The sequence below is a fragment of the Parasteatoda tepidariorum genome, chromosome 9, assembly GCF_043381705.1.
Source record: "Parasteatoda tepidariorum isolate YZ-2023 chromosome 9, CAS_Ptep_4.0, whole genome shotgun sequence".
NCBI classification, from domain to species: Eukaryota; Metazoa; Arthropoda; class Arachnida; order Araneae; family Theridiidae; genus Parasteatoda; species Parasteatoda tepidariorum.
The window spans coordinates 58,855,048-58,880,726 of record NC_092212.1 but is presented as its reverse complement, the minus strand read 5'-3'; the positions used below and the strand labels follow the sequence as shown (position 1 = coordinate 58,880,726).

At 26.7% G+C, this 25,679-nt stretch overlaps 1 protein-coding gene across 1 annotated transcript; it reads left to right on the top strand.

Annotated features, from left to right (window-relative positions):
- Positions 1 to 62: 62 nt before the first annotated feature.
- Positions 63 to 25,679, top strand: LOC107453142 (inositol-tetrakisphosphate 1-kinase). The gene is made up of 11 exons (XM_016069838.4): positions 63 to 350; positions 424 to 540; positions 3,154 to 3,178; positions 5,118 to 5,243; positions 7,463 to 7,580; positions 8,932 to 9,027; positions 12,745 to 12,788; positions 13,750 to 13,909; positions 16,615 to 16,682; positions 17,691 to 17,859; positions 19,283 to 25,679. Exons 2-11 carry the CDS (start codon positions 449 to 451, stop codon positions 19,807 to 19,809), a joined length of 1,425 nt encoding a protein of 474 aa, XP_015925324.1. The 5' UTR covers positions 63 to 350; positions 424 to 448; the 3' UTR covers positions 19,810 to 25,679.

Sequence of the window (25,679 nt, the reverse complement as noted above, 5' to 3'; positions counted from 1 at the left end):
GTGATTTAATATTAAACAGAGTTTGAAATTTGGCAACAAAATCAAAATGTTTGTTTATTTTCATTTTTTCCGCTCTTTTCCGTTTCGTAACATAGTTCGCAATTATTCACTCTTCACTGTGAACATCTGGTTTGTCAAGTTATAAATTTCGCAATTAATTTATAATTAAGAAAATAATACGGAGGTTAAAAATAAATGAGGTTGCTTGTCATTTATAATACAAGCGTATTTTTTTTCGTCTTACATTTCCAGCTGACATTAAATCGGTAATATGAAACGGATGGGCGTGGAAATTATTGGCATGTTTAATCGTTTGCAGTAATAAACTCTTTTGATCGACCTTTTTCAGTGTAAGTGTAGTTTTTTAATCTGTTAATTTATTATTTTGTTATAAATTATTTAGATGTTATACTTTTCTTGCAGTTCAATCGTTAATTTAATAAGCAAGATGTGTTCGGTACCATGTGGCCGTGTTGGTTATTGGCTTAGTGAAAAGAAGGGAAAGAAATTTAATTTGGTAGAAATGGCAGATGTATTTAGGTAAGATTTTAATTAAACAAGGGGTACATTATGCTACTTTGTATTAATATTTTAGTGCTTTTTTTTAGTGCAGTTATATTTTGTCCAGGACAAATGTTTGAATAATAATGATAAAAGCGTAACAGAAATTTCTGTCAGCATTTTATTGTGGATTATTTTTCCATCACTGTTTGCTGACCACTATCAAAACTTAATTTCCTTTTTTATGTTATAGGCGGGGCACAATAATCAAATTGCTAGGCTAGATTGTGATACAAATAAACTGTCATTTGATTTTTTACGTGGTTAAATAATCAGCTGACTTAAATCTTGCTTAGTTTTAACCATTAGTTACTGTAATGCATGAGCAGTTTAAGCTATCACTAGATTTAAATATTGATTATTTACTGACATGATTGATTGATCATAATCATTGATTTTATTATGATTTAAAGCAAGTAATATTTTTTAAAAATAATGTTTTTGATTAATAAAAAAATATTGATTATTATTATAATTTATCAAAAACAGTGTATACAAATTTAGCAATTTAAATATATATATATATATTTTTTAATGAAAATTTTTATGTCATAGAAAATTCCATACAGATATATGCATTTCATTTAAGTTATTTTGCTATTAACTATTTTTGAAAATACATTGGAATAATTTTATAGAGTAATTTCTTAGAAGCAGCAGAGAATACTAGAATGTATTTGAAAAAAAAATGGAGAATATTCAGAAAAAAATTATTTTATTATCAGAGTGGTTTAAAAAATTATTTTGAAATTAACTTGACAAAACAGATAATATCTTTGGTTTATGCATTTTTTTTCCTTCTTTTTTTTTAACTTTCGTTCTTTTTCTTTTTTTAAATATTATAAATATATTCCGTAATATAATATTTTAATAGAAAAACTAAATTTGTTTTAAAAACATAAGGTAGCAAACTTAGTTTATGAATTAAATATAATTACTGATAAACTTAATGGTAGGTTAACTATCAAAATTTATATTTGAATAAGAGTGATCAATTATTAAAAATGTAATTATACCACAAAAAATGTTAGATAAAAAAAAAACTTTTTTTATTACTATTATTACTAAGTGATGTGTATTTATATGGTTCTTTATTTTTTATTTGTAAGCATATATAACTTTTAAATTATTGGGTTTAGTGTGTTAAATAATTTTTCTTTAATTTCTTATTTCTTAAAACCAACAAAATTAGCATGCTATTATTTATGTGTATTAATTTTATATATTTTTGATAAAATAATTGAAAAAGAAAAATGATTTTAATCAACTAATTATTTAAAAAAAAAAAATTTTAATCAATAACCATACTGTTAAAGCTTAAATTTTTTGTTGTAAAAAAGAATGACAGAAGCTGCAGGTAGCATTTATACCAAATGAAAAGATGCAATTATAATAAAAGCTAGAATATTTAGTACAATTTATTTCCATTCAAAACTATTACAAATAACCCATATATAGTCCATGTTCTTTAACTACAACATACCATTACAGCTACCGTTCTATTTTAAAGACTTATATATATTATTTAAACCATTATTTTCTTCATTTTTATGTAATTTCATTTTTATTTATGTTACTATATAAATATAAAACTAAAACATCTTGAATCCTCATTGAATGATGGAGGAATGACATGAATTTTGTTCCTAAGTGGTCGTAATTTACATTCATTTGTAATCTGTGTAACTTTCTTTTCAAAAGTTACAATGACTTTATAAATCAATCAATTGCTCTTGTTTGAAAATTTTATTTATTTATTTTCCCCCCTGAGATGTCAGTAACTAGTTTATTTTTTAAATAAAGTATGGTCTTCATGATTATTTTGATGTATGTTATTTTAGAAAAGCAGCACATTTTTTTAATGTATTTTTCAGCTATAAAATTGTGTTTTAAAGGGTATTTTTATGTTTCCATCAATATAGAAAATAAATTGGATTATTTCCAATTTTTCTGTTAGTTACCAAATTTTTATTAAAATGAAGAATAGCTTTATTAAAATTAGTGAAGTATATTTTTTAAGCACTCTGAGTTATGTTTATGGCATTTTTTTTGCACTTGTGATTACATTCCCACTTTAAAATGTTCATTTTTGTCCATCTCAGGCTTGTTATAGCAAGCATCAACTGTATTTTGATTTTGTCTGTAAATTATATTAAGTTAAAAGATGGAGAAAAAATTCTTACTTCAAAGGTTTTAATTTTAAACTTTTATTGTTTTGTCTGCATGAAAAAATGAAAAGAGTCTCATAGTTAATATAACTCTTTGTCTGCAATTTATATGTAATCAATTGTCTAATTTAAATATATATGTCAAAATCAATTATTTTTTTCCCCCTTTCAATATCTTAGTGATATTCTTGGCACAGTAGCATAGAGTTTTGATATTATACCGCGAGTACTTATTTGAGAAAGATCTTCATATTTCCATGTATTGTCCTTATCAAATTTTTCTAAAATCAGTTTTTATTAGAAAATGTTATCTACTTTTTCATGTGTTGCTTTTAACTTAAACATTCCATTTTTGATAGTTTAATTATAATTCTAGTATTCAATGATTTAATTTCTTAAATAATTATGTATTATTATTTTTTAGGGCAGCTGGTTTTGAATTAATCAAGGTATGTAGGTATTATTTTTGAGTTTGTTTATTTTATTTGATGAATATGATCTGTTAATTGTAATGTGAAGGTGCAAACTTCGTTGCTAGAAAATTAAGCTTTTATATGGTCAAAAGGTTTTGTTCTCAATTTTGCAGTATTTTTCTTAATCAGGGGTCTGTCCAGGCCGAATTTACTACCGTTTAGCGGTACCTTCACAAATTCAACTTTAGGAAAAACGGTAGTTTCACAAATTCAATTTAAGGAAATTTCACAAAATACTTTTTCTTAAAATTTTATTTTTGTATCCCTTAAGAAACAATAAATCCCTATTTTTGGTTTGATTTTTTAATATAATTTTTAATCTTTCACAAATTATGTCTAAATTTTCACAAAATAGGTACCTCTCAGAAAAACCTAGACAGACCCCTGTTAATGATAAATCATTTAACACGAGAATGAGTACCGGAAACTATACTACAGAAGAAATTAGTTATGTTACATGCATTGCATTAACTGCTATGTGTTTCATCTTTGGATTAGATATTCTTAAAATAAAATATTTTTAAATAAATACAAAAAATTTTTTATTAAGTGTAATTAAATTTATAATTTTGAAAATTAATTTAAACTGTATATAAGGGTATTTTAGTATATTGCTGTATTGAAAGTTTTATTAAAATTAGGATTATTAATGTTACTCTCATATTTTATAAATATATTTTTAGTTAGCAGCAGTATAATTTATTTGAAATTGTTTAAATTTTGTTCTGTTTCGTAATGATTTTTTTTCTTGGTATCACGATTTAATTGCATACAAACTTCTATTACCCCGAGTACAGGGGTGCAGTATATGCCCAATCATGCATGCAAGGTTCGGGGGAGATTCAGGAAGTGCCTGGAAAAATTTTTACTCTAATTAAATTTTTAAAAAAGATAGCTTCGGAATTTTTTATTGTAAAAAAAATGTGTCTGTTTACAAATTATAATTATGTTATTTTTAATATGTGCTAGTTAATTCAAGAATTGAGCAGTGTTTTCATCATAGAAAAAAAATGGGTGAGAATTTCTCACCCTTTCTCAAAAACAGGGTGAGATTTCAGAAAGTTAAGTGAGATTTCTAAAAACTGAAAAAATACAAATAGACTTGAAAAAAAAATTTCTTTTATTATAATACATTTTTAACGCCTTCTATTTTTTAAAGCATTGAATATTTTTGCTGCATCATCATAGAAAATTTTGCCTTTACTAGGTATTTGTCCATCTTACATTAGTGCATAAAAAAATTTGAACGTCTTACATGAAAAAACCATACCTACAGTAAACACGTGATTGCAGAAAAATGTGTTCTGAAAGTGGTTCCGTGGTTCGGAGGGGTTGTGCTCTGTTGTTCGAAAAGGTTCTGAACAATGCTAGTAAAGAGGGAAGCTAGATAACGGGGCAAGTGTTGAAAATAATGAAGATCCAGGAAGAAATGTGAAACGGATTTTATTCTAAATGACGTAATTCGAAGCTTTTTCCAAAATGCGAGAAATTCGCGAATTTTGAAATTAATTTATAGAATGCGCGAATTTCTCGCGGTAATCATTTTTTAATGCGAGAAAAGAAAAAAATATGCGAGATTCTCGCGTTCTCGCGCTATAGTGAAAACACTGGAATTGAGTAAAGTGAAATGAAATATTTTTTTATGCTTGAAAGATATTTTTTGTAGCAAAAATCAAAATACAAACATTAATTTCTAAAACTATTTTGAAAAAGCTATTTTTATTATAAAAAAACACTATGATTTTGAGGGAAATTTCAAACCAATAAAACTTTATTCTAGGGAAATATTAGGCTCTGAGAATTTACTGCACTCCTGAATTTTTTTTTCTATGCATAAATTGCAATGACCTGTAAATTTTATTTATGAAAAGACTTATGATTAAATGGTATGATAAATTTGTCATTTCAATTTCAGATTGATTTAAGGAAACCTTTGGAAGAGCAAGGACCTTTTGATGCAATTGTACACAAAATATCTGACATAGTTGTGAAGGCTGATGCTGGAGATGAGGAATCAAAACAGATTTGCAAAGCATTTCAGGTAAGTTTATGACCCAAAACGTTTCACAATTATATCTCAAAAGAAAAAGAAATAACGAGCAACAATACTCTGAATATATATATAATATTCCTCTCTGATTATGTTACTGCCTAAAGTCATAGATTAAGAACCTGGAAGTTAGTCCACCAAGTTTAATTGCCTTTTATAACTGAAAGCAAATAAGCAATAAATTTAACAGTTATTAATAAGTATTTTTTATATTTCAAACAGGGTTCCCCTGGGTCAGAGAGAACAGGGAAAACCTAGAATTGTAAGGGAATTTTATTTTGACTCTGAAAAGTAGGGAATAGTTAGGAAAAGTTGCAATTTAAAAAAAAAAAACTGGAAAATTCCTATATCATACCCGGAAAATGATCAGCCTTAGAATTGTCAATAACAGTAATCAGTAATTGCGATTCGATTTAAGTGATTCTAACATATATTACAATTATTTTATAAAATTCCACCTCTTAGTGAAACTTTTCCATGTTTTCCCTTTTCATTCTTATGTTTTTACTCACAAAATCAAATATTTAATACTAAAAATAAATAAAAAATCAAAGTTTTCTCATGAAAAATAGCAAGATTTAGATAAACTATGTCATGAATTTTCATTAAAATTTACCTGTTGTTATACCTGGAAAAGTCATTGAATTTTTTTTCCTGAAATTGAGTGGGAACCCTCTTTAATGTGAAGCACTCTTTTAATTTCCTGTTGTTAATCAAGGACTGTTATTGAGTATAATTTTGAGACCAATAGCATGTTGGTGGCAACATGGTCTATATTGCACACCTGTTGCTTTTATTTTTCATACTAACTGGTTCCCAAAGATTAAGAGCTACGTGGGGTTCTAGCTTCAATCAGGAATAGAATTTTCGTCCTTCATGATGGCAGCTCAGTGGCCTAATCAATGTGCCATCGCAGTTTTTTCATGTATTTTACTTATGCATATATGTTTTCTTGAAAGATATTTAATAACGATGAAAATATGCATAAAATGTTAATTTAAATGCTAAAACTTACATATATCAGGGCTTTATAATATGCATCTATCATTGAATATATTTGACACCACAAACACTTTTTCTTGTTAAATAAAAATCAAACTTATGACATAATACAATATTCAAAGGTTTTTGAAAGATCCAGGCACTTATAAATGTTGCATTGGTTAGAGTGCCAAAATATATGCAAATGTTTTATCAAGAATTGAAAAGTCTCTAACTTTAGAAAATTTTTCTAACCTCGTGATGGATTTCTATGGATAGTCTGCACTAAAGTTAAAATAGAAATGATACATTATAATTTCGTGATATACATTATAATTTCATTTAAAACTGATTATAAAAACCAATTTTGAGGGATAAATTTTGTGAATGACAATTTAATAAAAGAAAATCTAAAATTCAAGACAAGTAACTAATCACTTGGGATCTGACAGACAATAGAAAAAATCAAGGAAATTATGTACTAAAATAGTAAATAGTGGACATTAAAATCAGTTATTACTGTTGTAATTTTACTCTGTCTGTTTTAAATGAGTTAAAAAGAATATTTCTCTTAAAAATTGTCTGAGGAGCCATTTTGTTTCTGATAGTAACTAGTCAATTGTTTACGATTTTTACAATTAAATAAGCCAACAAAGTAAAGAGCACATAAATAGCTTAAAATTATTGTGTTTATAATATATTTTGAATTAAGCAGGGTTCCCACGGGTCAGGGAGAATAAGGAAAGCCTGGAATTTTATTGTCAGGGAATTTTATTTCAACTCCAAAAATCACGGAACGGTCAGGGAAAGTTGCAATTTTTTTACAAGAACCTGAAAATTCCTTCATTATACCTGAAAAAAAAAAACAGTCTTAAAATAGCCAGTAACAGTACTCAGTTGTTGAGATTTGAGTTAAATAATTCTAACATTTATTACAATTGTTTATTGTAAAAGTTGCACATTTTAGTCAAACTGAAATGCTTCCTTCCTCATATAATATTTATTTTACAGTGAAATTCTAATACTTGGTATTACAAATAAAAGAATCAAAATTTTCTGATGAAAAATTTCCTAGCATAGATAAAATATGGTATTGATTTTCATTGAAATTTACCTGATATGCCTGGAAAAGTCAGGAAATTTTTTTCTTTCTGAAATTGAGAGGGAACCCTGATTAAAATTTTTGTTTTGATTAGAATTTAGTACTCTAGCTTTTATATTTGTTTTAGGACTATGTTGATAATCATCCAAATCTAATAGTGATTGATATTTTGGCCAATGTCAGAAAGCTGCTTGATCGTTACAAACAATATAAATTGGTTGCAGAAAGTGAACTTTGCCAGAAAGGTAATTTTTTTCCCCATTATAATTGAGCAAACTAAAATCTCTTGTGATTTTTTTTTTTTTTTTTTGCTTACATTTAACATTGCTAATTTTTCTTCTTGAAAATGTTTAATTGTTAATAAGAATTTCATTCAATAAATGAACTTATTTTATGTTGTGCTTATCAATCTGTTTATTGCAAACTGCACTTTGCAACATCAGATAAATGCAGCCTTAAGTTTTAAATTAAATACATTATATGGACACTTTCACAGTATAAAAGCTGAAACTTTTGTGTAAAAATTTACTGAATTAGCAAGGTACAATCCTGAATAAAGTGTAAAATTGATCTTTAAATTGAAATCTTTTAAAAATTAAAAGTTGGGGGCAAATGCTTCTTTTGTTATTGCTAAAAAATTAATTGGATATCTAGCATAAAATTACCATTAGTAGCTGCTTATCTGTAAAAAATCTATATTATATAAAACGCTAATACGTACGTATGTATGTATCAATAAAACCGATGATATTTCTTTTCTCGCGCTGGCAACAGTTTTCATTTTTAATTGATTGGATTCGGCGCGCAAGAGCACGTAGTGAGCAAAATTAAGGTTTAGAATTGCTTCGGAGAAATTTGAATTGTTAACAATGACTTAAACAAAAAGTTTTATTTTAACTGACAAATACTATATTATAATTTTAACTTTTTCTATGACTATACTCATTTTCTTACTCTTTTCTTTGTTTTTTATACATTTTATATTTTTGTGATAAAATAAAAAACTTATAGTTGTTCTGCTTCTGAACACTGATGAAAACACAAAATGATGGGCTTCATCAATAATCAAAAATATATACATTTATTTTACAAATTCCATATTAGGGTGTCGCCATTCAGAGACTTAAAAATACAAAATTATCTTTAGCGAAGCCGATGCTTTACATCCGGCGTTCAGTGGCAGACTACTATTTCATATTGTTTTACAACACATGGCTTTAGCCCTTTTGTGGGAAAGAATTTAAAACAAAACTTACAACAGTTACTTTTCTCAGCAACTGAAATTTAGAATAGTGTGATTAAGAAAAATATGTGAACTGTTTGCAATTTCAAATTAATATTGAAATGTACAGGTTTAGAATTTTCTACAGTGAAAAGTTTTCGGAACTTCAGTGTTCAAAAAAGTATACAAAAGCTAGACGTTAAGAACGTATCCAATGAGCGAGTAAAGCGAGCATCGGATTGCGAAGCAATCCGAAATGAACTGCGAAAGCAGTTCGGGGGGTTGGCAAGCAGGGGGCGAAGCCTCCTAGTAAGTGAATAAAATGTCAACTATTCTAATGTCATTATAAAAGAGATGTATTTTTCTCTCTTTAGAATTTGTTTTTATTCCACCATTTGTTGAGTTGACTACCAAAAATGTTTCTGTAAATTTGGAGAAAATGAAGGCAGCTGGTGTTGATTTTCCTATAGGTAAGGTATTCTTCTCAAACTTTATTAAATGAAAGAATATTTTATGTTGTTTCTCAATTATTACGCTATTATAATTGTGATGCTATAATATTCATTTTTTTTTGGAACCTCTCATAGTGTTTATTGTTATTATACTCTCGCACAATATGATTAAAAATTCTAATATTGAAGTGTTTTATTTCTGAAATGGAATTTTGTTATTTTTTTATAAATTATGCATTGTGTTCTTAATTTTTTTTTACATTCTTTTAGGAATGCATAATTTTTGTCCACCTGGTTAAACTAATCAGTGTCATGCATTTTCTTCTCAACTTTTTGTCTCAAAAATCCATCAGTCAAAAAAATTTTATCAAATAATTCCTAGTATACTATTATTAGTATAATCCATTTTGTATGATCAATTTCAATTATTTTTTTACTTAATTGCGAAATAATTTTTTGTTGTTTTTCTCATTTTACTAAAATGTCCTGATGGTTTGAAAATGTATTTACTTTTTCATTTTTCACTTGTGTAATAATAGACATTAGCTAAAGTTTGTGTGGTCCATTTAAACAGGAAATTATCATTTTTAAAGCTTTTGCTAATTATTTGAAAATAATGAATCATTTCCACAACTGACAGTTTTTCACAAGTATAAGTTGCATACAGATTGTCTATGCTTAAATCATAGGTTCTCAACCTTTTTAATGTTGCCGCCCCCTCAAGGAGCAAAAAACATTTCAACGCCCCCCTTTGTTATTTAGACTAGAGCATGGGAACGGAGGGACGTGTGCTGTGTTATGAAAGACAAAATTTTTAAGCAATATTTTTACGCTTTAAATTTGTTTGGTTTTTAAAAAAAGAATAAATTAACTAGATAATTTTCTCACGGCAGGTAATCACAGTCTATTTGTTATGATCAAAATAAATACGTTTAATGAAGAAAAAAAATACAACAAAGAAACCTATAGTTAAAAATAATAATTTATTCTTAATTAGATAATTAAAAAAACACCCAAAATAATTTTTTCCACTAAAAAGTAATATTAACGAAACATTCAAGTAACTATGTTAGTGGGATGATTGTACTTAATGGTTCAGACAGTAATTCCTTAACACTCGGTTTAATACTTTTAGTGAGATGAAGACGCAAATACCCTCGTTGCACAATTTCAAGTCGATTTCTCCTTTTTGTGACAAGATCCGTAACAGTACTGAATCCCCGTTCAACAAATTAGGAGGCAGGGAAGACAATTAAAAAAAAAATTTAACGATTGTCTACAGTCCAGGATAGAGACGACTGATGTTACCTTTTAGCAAAAATTCTGTGACACGATCACCATTTTAAAGTTTTATTAGTTAAAAATTCGACCAATTCCTCGTAAATCTGAACCTCTGCTGTTTCAATATTTACAAAAGGGTTCAAAACTCAAAAGTCCATTGAGGGACTTCTAGAGAACAAAACGTCTTTAAAAGGGTCAGAAAAGTCCATGTGCCAAGAGTCAAGGTGTTGACAATATTCTTATGCGTCATCAGAGAGAATTTCACCTGCTTGGCTGAACTCTTTCCAACCAAAATTCTGCTTCCACAAAATGAGTTTTTTCAGAAAGGCTGAAATAACTGATTTTGTAGGGATCAAATTGAGTTCGTTGCCTTGAAATTTTAAATTAACCGCCATTAAATTTTACAGATAAATCAGCCAAAGTATTTCATAAATTCTAGCAATCTGTCTCTCAGAGCTACATTTCTGTTTTCGAGGAACTCAAGCACAGAGTCGAAAAGATTCCAATACCTATTGAGACAGAAGCTTTTGGAAAGCCAGTGAATCTCGGTTTATAGTAGCAAGCGTCTGGATAATCAATCATAGACAGCATTACTGTGAATTTTGTTCACAGCAGATATGGCATATTGCAATGATTGATGTAAACGGTCACTGAGATTTTTTCCTACTAAATGCTGTCTGTCAATCACGCAGTGAACAGTTAAAACCACCCTGGTACCACCCTGTCCAAAAGGACAATAAACTCACGATGTCAACCCACCATTGCAGGAGCCTATCAGTGGCAATGGACATAATATTCGCAAGAGGAATGTTTTTCTCTTTAAAATAATCTTCGACAGTATTAAAAATAGATATACCTTTGATATCTATATGATCAAGCTTCTTGCAAAAAGCATATCTTGAATAATGTTTCCTACCTTTACAAACCGGACCTATGCCTACATTACCTGGCAAGGTTGATTCATCAAATTAAAGGAAAAATTCGTTGGATATCAAAAATTTTCTGGAAGAAATTTGAACGTCTTCGGCCATCTCATCATTTTGTCACCGTACTGAATCGTCGTTTATGGGATGTTTTTTTATTGCATTGGATGCGGCTGGCTGGTGTAAAACAGTTACTTAAACTTCCTTGATAACCAGCAGTATCAACTCTACTTCGATGGTATGAGCTTTCCCACATTTAGCTATAAATTTTGATATATTATAAGAAGCTATCAATCCATCATCTCATTTTTGTGATGAGGTTGCTAGTAACCCTGAGACCGAAGATGCCTTCAGAAACGTGAAACAAGATGTGTTTGAGAAAAGTGACAAATCTATATTTTGTTTGTCAGGATAAGTTTTTTGCAAATGCTGCTGCTAACGGTATGATTTCATTACCTCATTAGATAAAACTTTATTACAAAGTAAACACATGGGTAATTGAGAGTTCAACAGTGATTGTACAAATCCCAACTTCAAGCACGTGGCACTGTATTGATGACACTTCTTTTTGTCAATCGACATTGTTAGTGTAAGCAAAATGCAGACGATGAAAGAAAATCAACTATTTCTCAAAATTAATAAATAATTTATGATAAAGAACTAATTCGCGCACGTACCTGGCCAAATAAACTATGAGACTAATCAAAACTGGGCAAAAAACCGCAAGGAAGCTTAAGAAACACGGGTCCAGTCAAACATTCATAATGAAAGCGCATGCACGGCTTGAATGAATCAGAGGCAAAAACTACTGACTCATGCGCTGAGCTGTGTTGGTTTGGATCGAAGAATAGGTGTCTTTTAAGTTTGTTTTATAGCTGGTACAACGGTGTATCGGATAATCCTTATTTATTATATTAATTTAATCTTTTTTCTTTAATATTAATTTTAGATTAATTTTATTTATTAAATAAATCTTAATTTAATAATTTTATTTCTAAGTTTTAAATTTGAATGACAAAACATGCTCATCGCCCCCTACCGCCCAAAACATACCCAACGCCCCCCTACTGCCCAAAACAAGTTCACCGCCCCTCAGCATACTCCCACCGCCCCCAGGGGGGCGGTATCGCCCCCGTTGAGAACCAATGGTTTAAATTAAACAGTATTGAAGGTGACGAAAAGGCATAACAAAGGTAATTTCTGTAAAAAGAAAGTTGAGAAAAACTAAATTTGTGCTTGTACAAAAATATTTCTTTATTTTCCCTACTTATTTTCTAGTAAAGCTACTGTTATAGTATTCTTAGTGCTGCTAGACAATGTAAATTTTAGTATATAGTCTGTAATAATTGTCATATTAGTCAAGTAAAAATATATTAGTTTAGTTAGAATATATTTTCGCAATTTCTTAAAATTCTTCTTTAAACTCTTTGGTGTTAATTATCAAACTTAACAACACTAATATATTTTATTAAAAATAATTTACATTTTAAATAGATGATGTAAAATAAATTAAAATTTCATTCTATTTCAGTATGTAAACCTACATTAGCTCATGGTGCACCTATTTCCCATCAGGTATGAATCTTTTATAAATTTGTTTATTAGTTAGTATTTGCAAACTAATTCATCTTAATAAACATCAGAATACTTAATAATAAATACATTAAACTCAAACTTAATTAAAAAAAATAATGCTCCTATCGATTTGAGTTTTTTTAAATGAAAAAATTATTATGTAGTTAATCTTTTTGAAGTAAATATCTAGCTGTTTTTTTTTTGTTTTTTTTTAAAGTTTTTTTTAAACATTATTAACGTGTTTGCAACAGTAAATCTTAATCTTAACCATGAATTGAAACTGCATTATTTATTTATTTATTCTCAATGAGAAATGTTTCAATCTAATTATCTAATTGTCTGTTAGTATTTTACTATTTATTTTAATTATTATTTCCTGACTTAGAAAATTAAAATTAATACAAACTTAAATCGAACAATTTTGCACCATCCATCATTTAAATATTAAGTCTTCTTTTTTTGTGACTGGATATTTAGATTAATTTTTTTTTAGCTTGAATTAATCATCGCCATTATTTCTGTTATTTTTGTAAAGCTCATTAGTTTAAAGAAAGATAAGTACGATTACTTGTGATTTATATGATTTGCAATTATTGCTGTGATTTTTACGATTACACACAAAGACTAATATAAGTGTGATAATTTATATACAAATATGAATATTACAAATGCAATATCGTTAATACAATAAATTAATGAAAGGTTGCATTAAAGAGTCAAAATTTTTCTTCATCATAAGAAAAAAAGAATTCCCTTCGCATTTTCTATGCTGTTATTAAAAAAACTTCTTTTAACAAAATGAAACTTTCATTGATCCTTGATTTCACAAAATATTTTTGATTTGAATGTGATAAACATAAGATATAATTGAAGAATATTTAATTTATAATTAAAATATTTCATTTTTGTTTTTTTAATCAATGCTGAAACTGTGTACTTCATGTCTCTTCATTTTTTTTAGATGAGTCTTATCTTTAACAAAGAAGGTTTGAAGGATATCTCCCCTCCTTGTGTTGTGCAAAAGATAATCAATCATAATGCTGTCCTTTATAAACTGCTAATTATTGGTGATAAATATTTCATAATTGAAAGACCTTCACTGAAAAATTTGTATGCTAGTGGTAAGTGTAATTTTTCTACTTATTAATTTTTTTGTAATTAAAACTTTTTTAGCACTTATATTTTTATATTGTTTTCATTTACTTCATGCAACAGGGTGCATAGTGTTTTTGAAAAGTGCTTAAAGGTGCTTATTTTCGTTTTTTAGAAAACCTTGAGGAGTATTTTTTTATTGGATATTTTTAAAAATTGCTTAATTTTGCCATTTCCAAAATGAGATCTTTCTTTACCGTGTCGATTTTTGCCACAAATTATGCAAATAGCATGGTATACATATTGTTCTATTCAGTGTTTTCATGCTTCATTCAACCACAATCCATTTCTACGTACCGTCGTTGCGTAGCATATGAAGGTGCCAATCATTTTACATCTTTGATGAAATATTTGCGGGTTCACATGTGTGTATACTGAGCTAGATTCAGTGGGAAGGATTCTTACACCCTCATGTGCAACTTCACTGCATTTTGCAAGAGATTTTCAATTTCAGGCTTCATTTTTCGCCCTCAGAAATCGATTTGAAAAATCTTTAGAATTTTTGCAGGGGACCAGTTAAGCCTTGTCAAATTTGATTCTCTTAATTAGCAAAGGAAAATTTGATTTCTCTTGTTACTTTGATCATTGGTGGAGCGTCATCGTCTTCATCACTGGCAAGCAAGTTGCCTTTTAGCACTCTTCTATTTATAGATCAGTACCAAAATCCTCATAATTTCCATCTCCCTTTTATTCATTTAATTTAATAAAGATAATTGAGATTTTTTATCTGAAGGACCATCCAATACTTTTTTTTTGTTATTTTTTATTTATTTATTGCTTTTATTATTGTATTATTACTTTTAAAATTTTCGGTGCTCTTAATCTGTTTTATGAAAAAATTCAATAATATTTAGAGACAAGATTTTAACAAAATATGAAGTGAAAGACTTTCACAATTTTAAATTCTGTCAAAACTCTTGTGTTATTCAAATTTGTCATTCCAAGAAATTTTAATTCATCTTTATTAATGATTTGATGTAAAAACAATTGAAGTGAAAAATTCAACTATCTCAGATTTGTTAAATATTATGAGTGTAGGGACCATATACGAATTTACTTCTGACAAAAATGTTTAGGTTCAATACTCATTGTATTTAAATTTTAAAATTATTTAAATTCTTTTTTTATCATTTCATTAAAAAAATACTAAAAATTTAATAAAAATTTATTAGGGGCCATTCACTGTTTCGCATTTGTAATATAAATTTATTAAAGTTTTCTTAGTTGGCTTAATTCTGTACATATCTTTATAAATTAATTCTTTACATTTCTTTATATTCTTTTACATATCTGTACATATTGATGACCAGATTAATAATATTATTAATTTATTTTGATTAGCTTAATGTGAAATGGTTTTCAATATAAAAAAATGCTTTTATGTATACATTTGTGCTTTAATATATTCTGAATTAATTTCTACATTTGTTAGATCTGGACTTAAAATCATAATTAGATAAAGAAAGAGTTTTTAAACCTCATTCAATTGTACTATTTTAATAATTATTTTATTATATTTTAAGTAAGCAAAATTTCTCTTACTATTTATCATAATTCTTATAAGAATTAATTATCATATGCATTGTGTAATAATCTTATAATTATGAGATTAATCCATAAGTAATGCACTCATGCTTATAAAGCTATATAATTATGGGTTTTTATAAGACACATGATAAGAGCTCTAAATCAGAACAAAATTTATGAGAAAATGTTTATTACAAAATAAATTATATGATTATTTTTTATTCAATTCAGTTTTATGATTTTTTTTGTAAACCTGATAATTTTTTAAGCGCCTTAATAAACAAAGATGGAATTGCAATAAATATGCAATAAGAGCTATCTAATGATTGTGGTTGGTAAAATACAGATAAATGTTGCTTTTTTTGCATAAAGTTATACATTCTAATTCAGGGATGATTGTATTTCAAGTTTTTTGTATTATTCAGAAAATAGATTTTTTCTGTGTTATAGATCTTTCATGTGAACAAATTTTGAGTTATTCAATGAAAAAAATAATGAATTGATGATAATGATAATCAACGTTTTCTTATAGGTTGAATGACAATTAAAGAACTAAGGAATGTTTAGTATTATAAAATATATTTATGAAAAATAAATAAAAGTGAGATGACAGGGATTTGAACTTTCTCTTTTGTGAATGAAATTACATTTTTTTCTTCTATAATGTAAAGAATTAGTACACTAAACAATAACATTAAAAAACGAGCCATTCAAAAATTCCTTCTGATATTCTTTTCAAACACTATTATTTAGCTTCCCCAATATTCATAGTTTATTCTTCTCCCGAAAGTTCGTTTTTCTTTAACTGCTCCTGTCTTTTCCAAATCTTGTAATGTACTTATTGAGACGGAATAAATGTTTAGCTATCAGAGAAGTTGAAAGAAGAAATAAACAATAATTTCATTTTACTATACTCTTTTTTTTTTTTTGAAAATGGAAAAAGTTATGTTTATTTTGATTTTTAAATATTGTCCAGAAATGGGACTTTGTACTATATGAAAAATCAATGTAGCATATTTATTCCCAATTTTTCTTTTATTTGGCTACAATAAAATTAATAAATTTTATTAAATCTAGTTGTTTTTAACTTGTAAGTAAGAAATATAATAAAAGGATTTTTTTTTTTCTTTCCCCTTTTCCATTTTAGATCAGAAGACAATATTTTTTGATAGTAATGATATATCTAAACCGCACTCAGCATGTGAATTGACAGAGGTTTGTGAAACTAATTTTTTTTTCATCTTACATTTTCCTTTACTCTAAAATTTACTTCCTTTTTATATTTTATGGAAACTTTATAAAGTTATTTTTGAAAACCTTTAAAATAAGTTAACTATAAATTAAAGTTGAATATAAATTTTTCAATCATTTTAATATTAACTAAAATTTTTAAAACACTCATCTAAGAAATTAGATACAAGTCTTAAAAATTCAGTCTTACAGCCTTTTAATTAATATTTAATTAATCATGATCAGCTAAAGAAGATAAATTAGTTGGTGATTAATCATTACATAATTATTTTCATGCTGATTTACTGTTTTTCATGTATTTTTAGATATTTTTGAACGTAAAAAATATTTAAATGAATAATTAGAAATAATTATAAGTGCTTTAGTTCTAGCCATTTTCATTAAATATTAATGATTATATAGGCCAGGGGTTTTCAACTTACATATGGCCGTGGGCCACAATTAAAACATCAGTCAAATGGCGGGTCAAAATTTTATATAGGACTTTTTTCTGTTTGAAGGAACATTAAATATTACCGTCAGATTTTTATCAAGTTGTACAAAACAAGCGTATTGAATTACAAATTAAAATAAGAAGTATATTTTTAAGCAATATGCAGGATTAATTTTGTATTTGAATAAATATTTTCTTGGATGCAAAACTTGAGAAAAAAATTTTTTTGTACCATTGGTATGTTAAATTTCACAGAAATGAAGAAAAAAAAATTTTTTTTTCAATGACAGAAAAGTACTTTAAACCCATATAGATTTTTTACAAAAAATGACAACTAATATATTTTAGTTCACGGGCCACAAAAAAGGCTTTGCGGGCCGCCAGTTGGTAACCACTGATATACGCTAATGGTTTCTAATCCAAACATTTTATTAATTTCAGTGTCTTATTTTAAATAAGACTCTACTTTTCTAATTTAAAATTTTAATTATGCCTTGTGAATTCTCTTTTAATTTTTAAATATTTTTATCATTTCACAGTTGGATGCTAATGAACCATATTCACCAGCTGTATTTCCTGAAAAAGAAGCTATGGATAAAATTGTTGAAATCCTTCATGACATTATTGGCTTAAATCTTCTGAATATAGATGTCATTGTTGATAACAAAGGTGGTCGATATGCTATTGTAGACATTAATGTATTTCCAGGTATAATATTTTATGTCTAATATTTTCAAATTATTTAAGCAATTGTTTAATGTTTTTAAAGCAAAAAATAGCTTAAAAAATTTTACTTGAATTGATAGCAGAGCTTGATTGATTTTAATTTACAACACAATCGCAATTTAATTTGAAAAGCTCAAAATAGCTGCTTGAACTGCTTTAAAAAATAAATATATTTTGTGGAAAAATTTTATTTAAATATTTATTTCTATAATCTTTATTTTTAAATTATGAGCTCACCAATACTACAAATGTTGTCAAAGCTCATAATGTGTTAAAAAAAGTATCATATTATTTTCTTGAAGTTTAGTATCAGCCTTTAATCTTCATGCTTAATTCAATTGATATATTCAAAAAAAATTATTAAAAAGAATTACATGTATATTAAAAGGAAAAATTAAATTTTAAGTAATAGGAAAAATATACAGTATAATTTTACTTAATGCTTAGCATTATAAATGCATACAGGTGTGAGATCCAAGTGTGTTTGAAATTAGTTTCTAATACAACAATCCAGCTTTTACATTCTATTGTTCATTATATAACCATAGGTTTTCAATGATTTATTTTAAGTCACTCATGTTGAAAAATCACAAAACTGTGTAAGAAAGCTCATAACATCCTCAAAATCAATAAGCTTGACTCTTAGTTCATAAAATTTTGATTAATTTCATAGACTCAAATTGTGCATTTGGAGCCTTTTTGATTGCTACACATAAAGAAGGTTGAACCTAAACAGGGTTTGGTGTACACGATGGCTGTTTTCTGATATATTTTTTTCTTTATTTAAGTAACATAAATATTGAGTCTGTTCTGTGATACAAAGCTTTCGGAGCCCACACCAAATATTGTCAACTTTTTAGGAGTTTAATGGTTGTTAATCTTTTTACTGTTGATTTTTTGATTAATGCAATTCATAATTTTCATGTGGCGTATATCTTTATTTGATAATAATTCTTTTATATATTTCTTTCAGATGATTAAACTAGAATAAAAAGTTTAAATCTCAAATTTATATGAAATGTTTTTTTGTATTTTTGATAAAAAAAAAAAGAGAGAAATATTGCCAGTGCAGCGTTGTTAAATATTTAGTATTAAAATGAGGAATTTGTTTTCAAAGCATTTGAATTCTACTCAAAATCATTTATTTATAAAAGATAAGGAAAGAATATCTCCACTCTTCTCTTAATATAAAAACTGATGTAAGTTTTCAGTTTGTTTTTGAATGGCATGGTCTGAACAGTTGGAGCGGGCTTCAAAAGCTCCGTTTCTCAGATATTCGAGAACTGACCCAATGTGTAGTACAATGTATAATACACAGTCTCCTTAATCTATATTTCTTTTATCCCCTTATATCATATTTTTAATTTCTTATATAATGTAACATAAATGTGAAAAAATATTTCAGGCTATCCAGAGGTTCAGAATTTCTACGACCTGTTGTGTGAGTTGGTTGTTAGAAAGATTCAATTCAGATTAACTGGGGATCCTGAGCCGCCTTTTAAACCAGTCCTACTCAATTGCCTTTCCTCACCAGTGATTGCTATGAAGCGAGATCAAAAATTCAGCTTTGACTTGCAAGATAATCATGCCCAGAACTCTTTTAATAACATCCATATGCCAAAATGCTTCTGCTGTCCAATTTCCGGCAGTAGTTGCAATTCTGTTAATCATATGCCTAAGTCTACAACGAATAAATTCGCAGGTGATCAAACTGTTTTGTTTAGCAAACCTAACAATGAATTCACAATGATTCAGAAACACAACGGGGCCCAAGATGATTCTGGAATAGAAACGTCAGATTCATGTGACGAAAAGAAATCGGAGGCTCGTTGTAGAGCAATAAAACACCAACATTCCAAAAATACCATTCATAATTGTGCTATTGTTAGTGAGTCTGATCAATTGATCGATAGTATCTATTATGGTAAATAAGTGCAATTGTGTGCACTTCTGTTTAAATATTTCATCTTTGAATTGTATTTGCTAGTTTGATTAAACGAGCTTTAACATGTTGTATTGTATACATGTTTCTGAAATATCTGTTATATTTATCGTGAGAGATGTACTATTTTCTAAATACAGTAGACTCTCGACTATCTGTTCTTATGTGACAAAAGGGTAGAATGGACAACAAATTAGCCAGATAACACAAAGTTTCACTTTCTATCCCCTCTCTCACATAATAAAAACTAAAACACTTATTACACATTTTAAAGTAAATGATTGATATAAAAATAGTCAATGTTTATTTCGTGTAAAAAGTTGTTATAAATTTGAAAAGTAATGAATGGGAAGAGTTAAAATGTACACTGCTTTTGTGTTCCTCATTTTTTCCTCCTCTATGAGTTTTGCAAACAACCAATTCCATCATTTCTCAATTTTTACAAGACCGAATAGTCGGGAGCCTAATGTATTCTTCAGATTCAGATACCTAGCATTAGTTTTATTTATAAGCTGGTATAATATTTAGTTTTAATTTAAAACATCTTTGTGTGGGAAATATAACCTGCAGTTGATTTTCTGTTTAACTTTTAGATGCAGAAGAATAAGATATAGGTTTTATCTTTCCTATATATGTATAACATATAATTTTAAGCAGAAATAAAAGTTAATTCTTGAGAATTTTGTTTAGATCTGTGGAACATACAGTGTGCAAAGTTATTTTTAAAGGCTAAAACATTTTTATCTCAAAAGTTTTGTTAAACAAAAAAAAGACATTTAAGGTATTTTATCCTTTTTTTTTTTTTTTAATATTGATCTTAAATTGACAGCTGAGCGCTAAGTTTTTTCTCCTCGTTGTATGTCTCTTTTTAAAAAAATTAAAACTGAAAAAAAATCTAAAAATTAATTTGTTTGAAGAAAAAATGTAAGTAATATTAACTTGTTTAACATATTTGCATATTGTTGTTTACTTATTTTTATTTGTGATGAGATGAATTCTTGTTGCATTTGTTTGTTGTGTTTATATAAAGTTTAAGCTATGCGTTTCCATGTAGTGTAGATGTGTGTGTTGTAATATACTTAATAGATACTGATTATTAATATGTAATTTTATTTAATATATTTAATTACTGGTAAGTAATTTTTTTAAATCTTTATAAAATGAAAATTTTTCTATGACTGTCATTGTCATATGTTTTTAATGCCTTAAATTTCAATTTTTATAAAGAAACTTTTTCTTTAAAATATTACTAATTTTTAATTTTTGTGCCTGTTTTCTTCCAGCTCTGAACTTTCATTTTTTTAAGACTTATTGTTTTTTATTATAGTTATTTTTAATTAGAATGCATTTCAAGATTATTTGATAATATACATATTATCTGTAAATATTTGGGTTTCATGCTATTACTTACATTTTATTTTTAAAGTTGTAACATTTTGACTACTTGTTGAGTTTTACAATTGCTTTTTTAATCTTTTACATGTGTGTTGAAATTATTTTCCACTTAAATTTTGTGATATATTTCAATATTTTTGTGTGATATTCTTGTTTAAATTATAATCCTGCAGCATGTTCATGATTTTGCATTAAATGCAAAATTATTTGTCATAATTTTTTTATTATTATTCAGCTTAAATTAGGTAGTGCAGGACATCACTACTTATAGAATTAACAATAAATAGCATTCCTTTTTATTTTTAAGCAACTTTTAAATTATTTTTCTAAAAAATTTTATGATTATTCACCTAAAATTAGATAATACAGTGCATTCTTGCTAACAAAACTGTAATTATTTTGAATATTCCTTTAAAAAAATTTCTAATTTAGTAAAACAGCATAAAAAAAATTTTGTTTAAAATTTTTTTTTTATCATAAATAAAACCACGCTCATAGCGTTGATCTTATTTTATTGGAACCTTTAAGTAACTTTTGCTTTAATTATGTTTCATAATTTTTTGAGCTAAAAATAATTTTAAGCACGTGATTCCTGATTTAAAAAACATTATTATTATATTCTTTGATCCTTAGATTAATGATTAAATTTTTTTAATAATATTTTAGCTCGTTGTATTAAAGGTCAATATTTTGAGAGTTAAGCATTATTTCATTAACAGGTTTTTAATATCATACTCCTGCTTTTTTACAACTCTTTACAAATAAAAATGATATGTTTTTAAAGAAACAAACACAAAAAGTAAAAGATATCATCATTATTAAAATTATCTGATTATGAGGGACTTAGTTTAGTCTAGGAATAATTGATTCCTTGCCACCCATGTTCCTATTATTCTGGTATTAATTAGAAGTTATTCAGAATTTCTATTTGTATTAATTTACAAACAAGGAATAAAAATAAATTTTATAGCATATTAACAGCTTAGAATTTTATAGTTAAAAATGTTTTACAAATAAGATATTCAAAATATTACTTGACATTTTTAATTGTTATAAAATACATTGACTTTGATAATGTAAAAAGCAAGATGCATTATTTATTATAATTTATAAAATCATAGTTGCAATGTGGCTAAAATTTAATTGTCCCAGAGACAACTTCACAAAATCTTGTCTTTTTTTTATTTTTTTTATTTTTAAAGACTTAAAACAAAACTAAAAAATTGCTGTTGGTTCTGTTAGACTACTGTGAGTATTTATAAGTTTTAAAATCATTTTTAATGGATAGCCATCTGAAAAGAAAATGGAAAATAGCTCCCTGTGGTGCATTCTATCCAGTCAGCAAAATCCACTAGTTTTTCCATAAATAAAATATTAAAACATATTAATTGGTTGCTTTAATAATTTAAATAATTCTCTAATTGCAGAATAAGTGATAGAAGCACACATTTACTTACAAAATTTAAAACCTAAGTTGCTGTTGTAATATGGAGCTCAAATTTTTTTTAAACATTTTAATGCATCTGAGCAAACACCAAAAAACCTTAATGTTAAGGTTTTTTGTTACTGATTAATTTTCATTAATCAGTAACAAATACTAACTAAAATTTCCACTTTTATTTTGTGTTTAATTTAAAAATTTAATTTTAGATAGCAGATTTAATTTAAATTTAGATTTTGCTTCAGTTTTCCTCTTCAAACTTTGATTTTACATAATTAGCTAATTGTTTAGTTCAGATTTTCTTCTCTAAATGTTGTCATCCATAAATAATTAGTTTTTATATAACTTATCCTAAAATTTTTAGGTAGTTATGAAATTGTTCTTCAGCTTTTTACTCGAATTTTTATCATACAAAAATAATTCATTTTAATCTCACTTAATTTTAGTGTCTTGCTTTTATTACTATTTAGAACTTACACAATTTTTCAATATCATAGAACATTTAAAATTAAGGTTACATTCTTTCCGATTATAAACCGAGTTTAAATAGTTGAAGTATATAAAATACTATTTTAATTCTATCTTTATTTCTGATAAAAATTAACATTATTTAATACAACACTGTGAAAAATAGATGTTTCAATACAGTGAATTAAAATTTTAGTCTGTGTTGCAAAACTTATTTGATGATATATCTGAAATATTCGATATATAAACATAAATTATATTGTATGTATTATCTGAACATAAAAGATTACTTGTTTAATTTTTGTATCTTAATTGACATTTCTTTACTGCGATATGTGTACTAACTCAGCCTTGAAAATATGTCATTTAAGTTGCATAATTTTCAAGTATGTAAAATTGATTTAAAAAAAACTTGTACAATTTACATTTGTTACCTAAACACATTTATGGTATATAGGTAGTTGTAACTTTTATTGGCAGCTAAGTGTTAATTCTATAAAATTGTGTACAAAAAAATTCAAAGGAAAGTCTAGAAGTGTTACTTCCAAAATGAATTTAAATTTTATGTATGACTGCATCTGAAATACAAATACGAATTATAGGCTAAATTAATTTTAGTTTATTTTTAGGTGAAAATTATGTTTTAAGCTTTTAAATTGATGTTATTCTGATAAAATATTACCAATTAGATGCAATTCATCACTGAATTTTTTTATCTCCTAGCTAAAAAGTCTGCTTTCATGTTATTAAGAGGAAATGAAATCTGATGTGTGAGATAAATAGTTTCTTATCAATTTGAAACTGAATTGCAATCTATATAGCAAGTTAAAATTTAGCTCAATAGCTAAACTAAGCTCATCATAGCATTTTATTTATTTCCTTAAATTTAAAATTTTATTGTGTTACCACTTATTTATACAGTTCATTCCAATAATACTTCTGTTTTAACCTTAGGGTGATTTTTAACCAATACCAAGCAGGTCATATAATTAAGTGAACAAGAGTATTGTAAGAACCTGGTTCTTTTTGATCCCTTAGAACTAGTGACTTATATTTCTGCAGATCTTTGTACCAAGTGTTAGTGATCACACCTTTTTGTAGTTTTGTGATCGACAATCCTTAATCTGTGTTTAATTTTACTAAGCGGTTGTCAGAAAAAAGGAACACTTTTAATTCAGTTTTTATAAGAGGTGCAACCACACCATCATGAATTACATTTCAAAAGTTTAGCTTATCAGAAATAATGCCTTAAATTCTGAACATTCCATAGAAGGAAAAATAATGGTGGGTAGCAAGTCACCTTTTTAGCACATAGAGTAGAACCCCAATTATCTGACGCTCAATTAAAAGATACTTGGGTTATCCGACACCCCTTTAATTCTGGATTAGAGACTCATGTTGTTAAAGTGAATCTAAATCATAGTTTAATGTTTATACACTTAATAAATTGTCTTAATATTTATACACTTAATAAATCCTCCGATTCTTTAACGATTTCCATTATCTGGGAAACCCCCTCTCCTGAGAGCATCAAATTATTGGGGCTCTACTGTAATTACATTTATCACAGTTATTATTTATGTATATATTTACTCTAATATATATTTTCTAATATATATATATCTATATATATATATCTATATACTCTAATATATATATCTATATATTTTTATTTACTTTAAAAATAGCATGCGGGCCATTATTTTTGTTTTAGAATCTATTGAGAAACGAAGAAAAAGTATTAAGATCTAAGCTGTAAAGTATTATATAAGGAGATTATAAACAAGATCTCAAATGCCAGAATTAAGAGAGTATCAATTATTGATAACTTCATCTATTGAATTATCAATCAGTAGTGTTGAGTAATACTTGGTGATGTATCGGGATAGCTCTTCTTGTCTGTAGAAAAGTGGCATCCATTTTCTTAGGTTAATCTCTGTGATAGCATTAATAATTAATTACTGTATTATTCACATAAATTTTAAGTGAAATTGCTGACAAGAAATATTAATTTTAAACACTGCTGAAAAATGGATATTTTTCTTTTGTTGTTCTTTCGTTATGTAATTTATGTTAATAATAATAATTAAAACAATTAATCGAAAATATAGGTAATTTCCAGGAAAGGTAGCTGCTTTTCCAACTCTTTAATTCATTTAAAATAATACTTGTAAAATAAATTCGCAACAAAGAATTTTCATTGCAAAAGAAATGTGTGAATATGTGGATAGTTGAAAACATTTATTTTTGATAGACTTGTGTATAATGAATTGCATTTTTAAAATAATAAAAATTTATCTTTTAAAATTTTATATTCCACTTGCATATTATTAATTTGAGTATTTGAATTAAATCTGTAGCAACTGTTATTAATATGAAATATCAAAATTTAAAAAAAAAAGTTTATTTTTATAGACATTTTGAAGTTTGCATTCTTAGACTTTCCCTCTCAATAAATGATTATCTTTCTTAGATATCTTTGTTGTAAAAAATAATCTCTGTAAATAGATTCGTTTGTATTTTTCAGAATATTAATAAAGAGAAACTTATCTCGCA

Bases quoted from the DNA above. Each gene is read 5' to 3' on its own strand.
- LOC107453142 (XM_016069838.4), top strand. From the start codon at position 449: ATGTGTTCGGTACCATGTGGCCGTGTTGGTTATTGGCTTAGTGAAAAG. The intron at 7,581-8,931 runs GTAATTTTTTTC...TTCTCTCTTTAG, and splicing joins AAGTGAACTTTGCCAGAAAG to AATTTGTTTTTATTCCACCA. The intron at 17,860-19,282 runs GTATAATATTTT...AAAATATTTCAG, and splicing joins AGACATTAATGTATTTCCAG to GCTATCCAGAGGTTCAGAAT.